We start from the raw sequence: 11581 nt of genomic DNA, 5'->3' as shown, positions 1-11581 counted from the left end.
ACGGCCAGCCCAGCCCGTGGGCACCGCCGGCCCACTGCGGGCAGTGCCCGGCTGCGGCGCCCAGCCCTGCCACGGCCGTGCCCCGGCCCAGGCTTCGCCCTCAGCCCCCGGTTAAGCGGAGCGCACTGAGCTCCGGCCATACGACTCCTACGATCGCAGCAAAGCACTGGCAAGGCTGACACCGTTTCGGTGCATTCGCCAAGCCCGGAGAACGACGAAGCCCTGGCACAGCGGGGCTCGGGGTCCAGCACAAGGCAGGGCAGGGCTGCCCGCACACCGCATCGCGGTACAGCGGTGCGGCAGCTCGCACGCTCGGGCAGCGCAGCCACACTGCGGCTACTGCGGCGTGCGGTGCCCACCGCTGCCGCACCGCAGGCAGCCAGCGCAGGGGAGGGTCTTGCCTGCTGGGCGCCTGGGCTCCTCCGTAGGCGAGCTCCAGGCGCCGGCGTGGCGCGGGGCAGGTGCGCACGGCGGGGCCGGGGGGCTGCTCGCTGCCGCTCCGCGCAGATCCGGCGGGCGCCGCGCCGGACCGGCCGCGGGACCGGGACCCGCCTCCCGTCCCGGCCAGGCTGCGGCCGGCAGGGCGGCTCGCTGTGCGCCGCCGCCGCTGCGGCCCGGGCCGTGCCGCACCGCCCATAGCCCGCCCGCCGGCTCCGCCCGCCCCCGCCTCTGCGGGCTCCCGCCGCGGGGCCGCCGGGGGCGGGGCGGGCGCGCAGCGCGGCCCCGGCGGGCGGCACGGGCGAGCGGCTCGGGCGCAGCGGCGGGGGCGCGGGCGGCCCGGCGCGGCCGGGGCGGCGGACGGGCACCTGCTGCCGCCCCGCCCGCAGCGGCGCCGCGCTTTGTCCGGGCTCAGCGGGCGCGCCCGGCCCCGGCGGCGCCCGGCCCGGCTCAGCACAGCGGCCGGCGGCTCTCGGGGCGTCGCCTGGCTCCGGCGGCCTGGGCACGGTGCGGAGCGTGAATGAGAGTTTGCTCCGATTTCCGAGCAGGGTGAGTGCCGCGCCGGCCGTCTCGGGGGAATAATAATAATTACAGTACTACTACTACTAATAATAGTAATTTTTTTTTTTTTATTTTATTTTGGGATGTCCATACCTTTACATACTAACCCGGCGCCACCTCCCTGGGTAGCAGGGTTCGTACGGGGAGCGGTGCTTCTCGCCACCCTCGGACGGGGACCCTCGGGAGGGGTTTGCTGTCTTTTGGTCCCTTCGTTCCCTTTTGTTCGGCTCTCCCGGGGCTGGGGGAAGGGGCGGACCGGGAGGTTGCGGGGGAGCCAACGGAGGTCCCGGCCGGTGGCGCAGCTGTCCGGGCGGTTGCGGCACACGGGACGCTGTTCCCGCGCCCAGGGGCTGTCCGGCTGCCCCCTCCCTGCTTCCCGAGCAGAGCAGGGGCCCTCTGCTCCTCCCCGCGCCCCTCCAGCACGGAGGAGCCGCCCTGGGCTGCGGGGACGGGCGGTGGCATCGCCGCCACCAGCCAGAAGGCAGCGACTGTAGTAAACACAGCGCGTGGGGCGGCGGTGAGCCCGGTAAAGGTCGCATCCTTGTGTGCACACGCAGCCCGACCTATGTGGGCTCCCCAGCTGTTGTGTTGGGGACGCTGTGGCGGCCGCCGGTGGCTGTCGCTGCTCCCGGCCGCTGGCTCTGCTCGGCGGTGTTCCCCGGCTGCGTGCAGGGATCTCCCTTGGCGAGGGAGCAGCGGCGAGCTGCGTCACACCCGCCTTCACCTCCTCCCGCCCCCGGCCGGGGTGGCAGCTGGGTGGCATCCGATTTAGCAACGAGGGCTGGCAATGCAGGTTCTGCTGTGAGGTTTGATTCCTGAGCGGTAGCTGTGCCTGGCCGAGTTCGGGGCTAGCCACACGTTCGTGTTAAATAGCAGCCAGCAATGTACTGATTCCCCAGAGCATGCAGTGTCTGGATGCATCTTGGTGTGGGGCAATGAGGCACGGGAATGCTGGAGCAGTAGAAGCAGGGGAATGCCGCTGGAGAGCTTGCTCGCAAGGGGACAGAGAGAATGGCATGGTAAATGGCTGTTTTGCAATTCAGGCTGCCAGCCTGGACTCCTTCAGACAGGTCAATAGGTATGCGTAGATTTTGTTGCCTTCTGTGTGCTCCTGTGGGTCATCGCTGGGCTTGTGTGCACAAATGGGGCAAATGGGAAATCACAGCTTTTTGTCATGCTTTTGTGTCTTGCCTTGTTGCTGCAGCTCTGGAGTTTTAGATGAGTAGATGTGGTACTGATAAGCTTGTGTGGTTATGGAATGAATGATGGACAAGTTCTCAGTATCACATTTCCAGTGGTGGTTGAGATGTGGGTAGGGATAGGAAATATTTAATAGTAGGGCTCTCAGGCCCCTGTGCTTTGCATCATCTGACAGTATCCTGCCTTTGCTTTTAACATGTGATAAATAGTTTTATTCCACAGAATTAGAAGTATGAGCTTAACTACTTTTTTTAATGCCATATTTAGTTATCAAGTATCACATCTAGTTATTCAGAAAGTGAGCGCTTTTTTTAGTCCTAGTCCATCTTCTTTGGAAGCTGACAGTTAAGCTACTAGCTCTGAAACTGATGAAATACAAAATTGGTGTTGTTTTGGCACTGAATTGTGCAAAATTCCATGAAAGTCTGAGTTATGTTTCACTATTTTTCATATGGTGGCCACAAGAATGTTTGGCTCATCCCTCTGCCATACATAATAAAGGTGGTTTTTTGGGCTGAGATGCCAGACTGAACTGAAATGAGCCATGTCGTGCATCCTGCTCTGCAGGTAAGCTCTTGGAGCTGGTGTCGGATGGTGGTATGTGGGGCTGACCTGAGTTCAAGTATCCGACTGATGGGTTTGGTTTTGGTTTTTTTTTCTCATTTAACTGTGGCACTATTGTGACATGATTTGCTCAGCATGTCCTTGGTCAGGGGGTGGTTCTCAAGCAGCCTGGGGTTGGCTGCTGCTGTTTGGATGTATGTGTACCACTCCTTGGCATGGTACAGCTTCTGCTCTGGGTGAAGGTATCACCCAGGCTTTGACCTCCTGCTTGACATCTTGCCAGCATTGCTGTGTCCTGGTGACCTGACAGTAGTACCTGTGGGGGGCGAGGAATCCAGGACAGCAGTGGGGACAGGACAAGCTCTTTCATGGGACCTAGTTTCGAAGAGACTGGTAGAAGGGAGATCCCAAATAAGAAGGCAAAATAAGGGGGCTGACTGGCAGCCCTGCTGTCTTTCCAGCTGGAAACTAATTCCCAGTGATTCACAGCAGAAACTGTTCCCTGCCCCTGCCCCTTTCACTCTGTGAGTGATATCAAGAGGTTATGGGTATAGAAGTTCATTAGAATGAATGGCTGGAGCACTATTATGTGCCAAAGAGATTCAGTGTTGTTTGAGACCTGGGGAAAAAAAAGCCAAGCTGGAATACTATGTTTTGGCAAGGGAACCCTTGCAGTGTCTGTAAGTAATTAGTACTGCTGTTAAAGGTCAGGTATGGGTCCTGGGTATGATACACTGTCTGTGGATACATACGAAGTATATATATGTGGTATGTCTTCAGCATCATTCTGGTACTAAAATACGCAATCCTTAACACAGAGACTTCAAACCGAAGGAGAGGCATTAACTGTTTCACCCCCAAAGTGATGTCAGATCTGTGGGAAGAATAACAAAAATCCCATTTCTCCTTATTTTGTCTGCTGAAAATTCACTTTTTATTTTTTTGACTGTATCACCACCAAATCTATAGGGGCTCTTGAACACCAGTCTGTGTTTTGTATAACATATGGTCCCATTAGCAATTTTACAGTGAATATTTTTTTATTTAAAGAGTAATAGATCACATTTCCTGATGTTTTATTTTTGTAGGTCTGGGTAATAAATACTGTTCAGGAAGGCATGTGTCAAGGGCAATGTATACCTCACTAATTTTTTTGGGTTAAAGTTATGTAGATATTCAATGGTTTGTCGTGGTCTCTTCCTCCCTCTCATTACCCCCAGTATTTATCAGGCTGTGTAATGATACTCGCTAAATTCAAAGTCCTGAAAGCCCTGGCTACAGCCAAAATACTCCAGTATTCATAGAATTCTGTCATCTTGAATTGGAGGCTGTCTTGTCCAAGCCTGCGTCAGGCTCAAATAAAGTACGCAATTTTCTAGCTTTATCCTGTAACACTGATTCCATTTCTTTCCTACACACATTTTTTGCAGCTAAAGAATATCTGCATGGCAGCATCCATGCTAGGAGGAGAGATCACTTTCTCTAATGTGTTATTTTTATGACACAGTGTTTGATCAGAGGGAAAGCTTTGGACAGTAAGTGCTTCATCAGGGTTTTTCAAAACAGATTTTCTTTCTGCCCACTGCCCTTAACCTGGCAGGTTAATCCATGAAATAATCTGTGCACAGAAATACAACTCAGTCATAATGTTGCGTGCTTTGAGGTTTTCATGCCTTTTGGTCTTTGAAGTTTCTGAACTTGCAGGTTTCCTCTTTGCACCTTGTGTTCATTGCCATTGCTGTAGGACACGCACAAACCAAAGAAATTAGTTTAGACCTTTTCCTAGAGGTCAGAATTTACTAAAAGACTTACAGTTTAGTTGTGAACTCCCCTTAAAATTTAATGACTTAGTGCTGCTTTTTGTTATGACATAAGAAAATGAAGTAAAGAGTCTTTGAAGCTCCTTCAGACTTCATAAATATTAACAGGCTCTGTAGTCTTCAGAGAGAGTAGGTTCTGGATGTTTTTCTTCACCTTAATAGTATGGTTTCATTTGCACAGTAAATCTTCTTGTCTTGACTAAACTGAAAGAGCAGTTATCAGATGCAAATCAGAAGTACTGTATTTGTGGGTGGGAGCACACTTGCTGGGTTTCCCCTTCTCTCTTGAACATCCAGTCCTTTCCCTGGTGCATGCTCTGGGAGCAGTAAATTTAATTCCCTGGCTTACAAGATGAGATCTTCAGAGGTGCGTAAATGATTGAAAATGCAGGTTTTTTGTGTCTGAGGGTAATGGAAGGTAAAAATTCACAACTTGTTCACTTGGATTGAAAAATCTTTTTTATTTGCATCTTGGGTCACTATATATGTTTAATAGTTGCCTGTGTTAATGAGGAAAAAAACCCACAGGTAATATTCTCTAAACATGCCTTGAGAATACTTAAAATTGTCTCTAAGTTTAAAAACTAACTTTCATTTTAATAAAAACTGAAATTCCATTTAGTTGCAGCTTCCTATAAATCCCAGGTTAGTGCAGAAAGTTTTCTGTGATGATCCATGAAGAACACTTCGCCTGTAGACACGTTAGATGAAGTTTGATGTATTCTTTTAAAACTTGATCTAGGAGTCTCATCAGTAATTAAAGAGAACTCATCTTTTTATTTTGCAGAATGATGGAATGAGTGAGGTTAGAAGGGACCTCTGGAGATACCTGATCCAAACCTTGGCTCAAACAGAGCCAGCTGAAGCAGGCTGCTCAGGGAGAAGTCCAGATGGCTTTTGAGTATGTCCAAGGATGGAGACTCCACAACCTTCCTGGGCAGCCTGTGCAAATTCTTAGTCACCTCGACAGTAAAAAAAGTGTTTCTTGATGTTCAGAGAGAACTTCCTGTGTTTGTTTCTTCCCTTTACCTCTGTCTCCATCACTGGGCACCACTGAGCAGAGCCCAGCTCTGTCCTCTCTACACCCTCCCTTCAGCTTTTTATATACATTTATAAAATCCTCCCCTTGAGCCTTCTCTTCTCCAAGCTGAACAGTCACAGTTCTCCCAGCCTCTCCTCACAGGAGAGATGCTCCAATCCCTTTGCTGGACTATCTCCAGTATGTCCATGTATCCCTTGTGCTGGGGCCCACAGAACTGGGCACAATACTACAGTTGTGGCCTCGTGTTTCCCAGAATGCTTTAAAAATAAGAAACTTCTGAAGTAAATTGTGCACGTGTTTTTTTTGGATGAAGGTCCAAGAGGTCACTTTGGTGCTGTAAATCACTGATACAGCTTCTGAGTGCTTTTGCCTTTTCATAGGAGTTGATGTTCCTTGTTTAAAACCCTTCACCATTTTCCTGATCCCATCAGTGCAGGCTTTGACAACTCTTTTGACCTGTGATTAAGGGATTTATGACTAGGTTTGCTGGCTGCACATTCCTAATAAGCATAACCATTGGATGCTGAGTCACATGGGGACATGTGTTTTTGGGGCATGTTGATACAGACTCCTGTCTGAAACAGAGCTCATTGCAGCTTATAATGAACGTGTGCTTACATTTGTGAGGGCACATTCCTGCTGTGGGCTGGTTTGGTTCTCCAGCAGCCACCCTCGTGCTGTGTTGGGGCTGAGCTGCCTGACCCATGGGCACCTTCTGCATAAGTGCATTTCCCCAGAGATGAGCCTGGAGGTGAGCAGCTGTCTGTAGACTTAACTGAGGGAAGGCTGGATGGGTGCTGTGTGCATATATGGGTAATTCTGCAGTTGATGTTAAATGCAGAAATTGTAAGCAGGGGCTTTATTTTTAGGTCAACAGGGTGTCTATTTTTAGGTGAGCACTTCTAGGTGGAGAATAAAGATATTGGTGTAATGCTGCTAACAGTGGTCGTAGACAGGAGGCAGAGAAGACAAGAAAAAGGCATAAAGCACAAAATAACACTTTATCCTTGGGTTTTGCATCAAAATCTTTGAGAGGGGTTGCTAATTTCTTTACCATTAAGTGTCCCCGTCTGTTAATGTAGGTATGTGTAGTTGGTTAAGATAGGACTTTTTGAAGGTTTTTAAAGAATATAGCAAAATCATGTGTAAAAAGCAGTTGGCAGTTGCTTGCCTTCTCTGTGTCCAAATATTGTGGTTAATAGGCACCTTTCAAATTTTCTTAGTGTCCCCCTGAAAAGTAACTTCACAACATGAGAGGTCTGTACGTACCTTAATTGGAAAGAACAAAAACATAATCTTCATGCTGGCCTTATGCATGCAATTAATGACTGAGTGCAATTAGTTTCCAGCTGCTAAAACTGTCTGACCAGATCTCTTGACAGGACTATCAGCAGTTTGTACTGGTACCCAGCATTACTAATGCTTGGCATTTTACCATGTTGTAAAAGCCACTTGTTCCTTCAATATTCATGTCAGGTATCAGGGTTACTGACATACAGAACATATCAAATTCACTGGTTTGGAAACTGACCAATTTTCAGAGATCGAAAATTAGTACTGGGTTTTTCAGTGAAGGCTACACACAAGCATCTTTAGATGCTCTCAGGGTAGGATTTAATTAATAAATTAAAGTTTATAGTTTGCTTAAATTTTGAAAACTGACTTCTTAAGTTAGAAATGTGTATGAAAAAGCTGACTTCTTAAGAGAATTTTAGCTCTAGAGATACCTTCAGAAAAAAAAGTCCTCCAGCCTCTCACTCTGTATTTTACTACCTGAGGCTCCACATTCCTACATTCAGAAAATGGTTTGCATGTTTTTCTTTCTTTCTCTCTGGATCTCTTCTCTGCATTCCCAGGTGTGCACAGTAACTGCTTTAAAATACCTTGCTGCACTTCTCAAGGTTAAAAGCATGTTGTAATTCCTGGGAAGTGTCACAGGGCTGCAGAGAGGTGTGCAGATTTCTAGCTGTCAGCAGTTTTTCAGGAGTGTCATAGCCATAGTGGTGGGGAAATGTGAAGTGTCTGGAGAAGGATCTCTTAAAATGTAGGTGTTTTTTGGACTTCACTTTGAGTAGTCCCTGCTGCTGTGTTACAAGCCTGATGAGGATATAATTTTTTCCCATGTTGTTTTAGAGTCAGGTGATGCCTGTAGCTGTACAGCTTCAGGGACCCACCTAGTTGTGTTAGGACTGATGAAGGTGTCTTTTATAGATGGGCAATATGATTTGCTCTTGCAGTTAGGGGATGATATTTCTGTTGTGTTTTTTGAGGTTTAATAAACATTTAAAATTGTAAAGTGAGTGGTTGTTTCTCACAGTGTCTAAGCCCCATGATTTACTGTAATTTGCTCCAGATCAGAATCCAGCGAACTGTATGGTTGTGTGCTTTGGGTAAAGCTGCTTCCCATGACACTTCTGTAGTAGTGGGACCACTGCCAGTATCAGATTTTGTTCCAGGGATAACCCAGAAAATGGGCGAGTTTATGCTTTCTGTATTGTCTGGAGAGAATGGGATGTCCACTTTGAGTCTTAGTGATCTTAGCAGCAGAGACCAGTCTGAAAATACCAATACCCCATTCTGGGAGTGCAGGGAGCAATAGCCTGGGCTCTTGAGTGCTTTGTGAAATGCACAACTATTGCAATGAGATACCAGGTTGGAACAGGGGAAAAAAAAAGCATTTTAAGTATCCAAAGATGAAGTACAGCATACCTTCAGTGTGGTATTCCTTGCAGTTACATGGCCCTGATGAGCATGACCTTTACCTGATTCAAATCAAGTGCAAGATGATTTGCAAACCATGATCCTCTCTCATTTTTGTGTTAGGGGCTTTCTTCATCGGCTCTCTTGCTCACCTTTACCCTTGTGAGACAGGGAGTAGTGCCAAAGGAGTTGCTTGCATGTACCTTGCTGTATTGAGCTGAGGTGTTTGATTCCCAGCAGCTGCCATCCTGTTTGTGTGGAGCAAAGGCAAATGTGAAATGTGGAACTTAGGAGCAGCAAAACATCCAAAGCATCCACATGGGACTTAGACTACGATGTCTTTGGACTGATGGGATCATCAGGTAACAGTAGAAACCATCTCTGTAGATTTCTAAGACTTCCATCACCCTGCAAGGATCGTGTCATTGGAAGGAGTAGGAAAAAGCGCAGTCTGTCTGAAGATATTCTTTTTGTAGCCTGACTTTTCAAAGCATTAAACCACTTGCAGGTGTTATTACAGTTAGATTAAGTTTATAATTCCTTGGACTTCTGCAGTGTTTTTATCCAATATCTCACACTCCTTTAAAAGCTAATCTACAAAGTAACCCAGAAAATAGCTCCAAGTGTCTATGGTCTCAGCAGCTCTGTGGCATCACCTGTGGTTGTGCAGTGGGGAATGCCCTTCCCAGCAAGTCCTGAACAGTGTGGTTGGACACGTTGATCCTTTAGGAGAACTTCCAGCTGCTACAAGGTGCTGTGCTTGAAAGATTTTCATCAGGTGTAAGAGCTTCCTGGAAACTTGCAGTAAATAAAACTAATGTCAAGAGTTTTCAAAACAGTGCAGAAATGAGAACTCTGTTCTCTTCCAGATTATCTGGAGCAAGACCTTTTCTGTTTGGAAGAAATGTTCTGAATATGAAAGTTTTTGATACTTATGAAGGGTCTCAGCCTTTTGAAAAACTGTCTTCCCTCCCTGGCAGAATTGCTTGTGGGACTTATGATTGTAGATGCATTCAACAGCTCTTTTTACTTTCAGTCATAGGAATAATGTGGGATAGTTCCAGAAAACTATATTGGGCAATATTTTTACAGCAAATAAACTTTTTGTGAAGCTACTTCTGCTTCTTTCCTATTTCTTCCAGTAGCAATCTTTCCCCAGTTTGAGGACACTGCCAACAAAGATTCCCTCTAAATGCTGAATCACTTATCCCTCTTGAAAATAAATGAAGCTCAAATACCATTTCTTGGAATATTTTACTGGAGGACTGTGGAGCTTACTTTGTTTAGCAGTTTGATTTTGCTTGGTGTAGCTCTCTGGCCCTTGAAGTCCTCTTAAAGGAGGCAAGGACAGTATCTGCTTTTTGAGTATGAAACAATGGCTGACATTTTCAGTCCCATTTTCCTGGTGCAGTGCAAGCCTGGCTGTGTCCAGTATCCACTTTGAGTTTCCCTTGGATGCATACAGCTAACCTGGTTTGAGACACTACAGGCATCTATTCAAAATGCATTTTGTGTTTTGTTAGTCATACTTTGAAATTGCATAAATATGGTTTTCTTTAGCAGTAAGTTCTAAGTATTAAGCTGTTGTCTGTGACTCATTAGTCTATTGTTGGTGACATTTAAATCATGGAAAATCCTTCCATGCAGTTTATATTCCTTATTGTCTGAAGCAAACTACAGCTGTTTGTTTTACCCTGAAGGAGGCTTTCTTCTCATCTGGCTAAAAGTTCATAATAACGTCTGGGAGCTAATATGAAAGTACAGCAGACCTCATTCATTGAACAAAATATTTTGTGTGCATATTTAACTGCTGAACAGTTGTGTTAGATGAGTTTTAAAAATGCTGCATAGACTGACACAAAAAAGTGTTTGTTTCCTTGTTTCCTTGCTTTTTTTTACTTCCTCTTTTCATTTCAGAAGCTCCAGCAGAACAGTGTTTGTAGTTACACAGAGTGATGTTTTCTAGAACTTTTTAACGAGTGGTTTAGTTTCTATGGGTTAATACTACATTCTTGTGAAAGTCAGAAGAAAAGTCAGTTAAAGACACGTATGCTTGCTGGAAACACTATGAAGGGGTTTGACCTTGAAGATGACTGAATGACCACAGATTGCTCAGTATCTGGAATGGGACATGTGTTTAGGAAACAGGTGCTTTGCATGGTTTTGCATGGTTTTGCGTGGTTTCTGAACCATGGAGGAAGCACCAGACACGAGCTCTTGAGGTAGATCAGCTACAAGCGTGCAGGTTTTCATTCTTACAAGTTGATAATTAGAATAGCTTGTTTTTGTTTTTAAATATGGACTTACTAGTAGGTTCAACTTCTAAAGTAAAAGTTTTGAAGAATGCAGTCATAACTAGCAATGTGATTATAGTCCAGTGTGCACCCTTATGTAAGAATGCCAGTATGAATTGGTCTGACCTCTTCTGTAGGCTTGTTAACTATATACCAAATCGAAAGACTTTTTTTCTGTGCGTATGTGAGCTCTTGGTCAAAGTTCTTAGTGCTGGTTATATACAAATCCAAGCCAGCTTCCTGATCCCGGTGTCAGTTGTGATTCCTGGGCGCTCAGAAACCTTCACACTTACTAGAAAACAGTCTTTTAATTTGGAAAGACTTGCTTTCATGCCTGCCTCTTTTGAAGGAAGGGTTTTAGTAAGGAGAGGTTTTTATTTTGCTTGTTACAATACATCTTTTGAAAACCCTGAGGTCCCTGGTATGGTGTGGGGCATCAAAGTTGAGTGCAGCAATTAAAAGTTAGAACAGTCCCTGACTAAAACTGCTGTTTAGTTTCTGAAGCTTTTGTACCATCCAATAAATAGAATGGTTTGGCGGTATCCGTAGGAGATGAGCTATCCTTTCATTGTATATTTACAGCTTTTCTTTTCATGCTAAAGACAGCCGGTCCCTGTTACTTGTCAGCTCTTCTTCCAAGACTAAGGTGTTGTTTAGAGCAGACTCCCATTTTCAGCCATCCCAAGTCCCTGGTCAAGTTTAGTCTGCCTGCCTAGATCTTGCAGCTGGATGCAAGCTCCAGATGTCTACAACAAAGACATCCAAATATATCATCTTTCTTTTCCTTTTTTTTTTCCCTTCACCAAATTTGATGTTTTGTAATTTGCTTTTGGGCATATATTGCTCTGTTGATCCCTAAATCATTCAAGAATAATGTGGTGTGACTTTTTCTTTTCTTTCTTTTTTTTTTATTTAAAAAAAACTTTTATGCTGATCATGTAAGCAAGTCAGAGGTTAGTGGG

At 46.1% G+C, this 11581-nt stretch overlaps 1 protein-coding gene across 2 annotated transcripts in view; it reads left to right on the top strand.

Annotated features, from left to right (window-relative positions):
- Positions 1-890: 890 nt before the first annotated feature.
- The window catches only part of GRAMD4 (GRAM domain containing 4), a 72112-nt gene continuing 61421 nt past the window's right edge, over positions 891-11581 (top strand). For both annotated transcript variants that reach the window (XM_014249045.2, XM_014249044.2), the window contains exon 1: positions 891-987. In XM_014249045.2, the coding sequence (XP_014104520.1) occupies positions 959-987 (29 nt within the window). In that variant the 5' untranslated portion in view covers positions 891-958. The remainder of the gene's footprint in view (positions 988-11581) is intronic.

The sequence above is a fragment of the Pseudopodoces humilis genome, chromosome 5 (genome assembly GCF_049639895.1).
Source record: "Pseudopodoces humilis isolate 2021_Gansu_Grassland_sample_001 chromosome 5, ASM4963989v1, whole genome shotgun sequence".
Classification (NCBI taxonomy): Eukaryota; Metazoa; Chordata; class Aves; order Passeriformes; family Paridae; genus Pseudopodoces; species Pseudopodoces humilis.
This window is presented reverse-complemented; position numbering and strand designations above follow the sequence as displayed.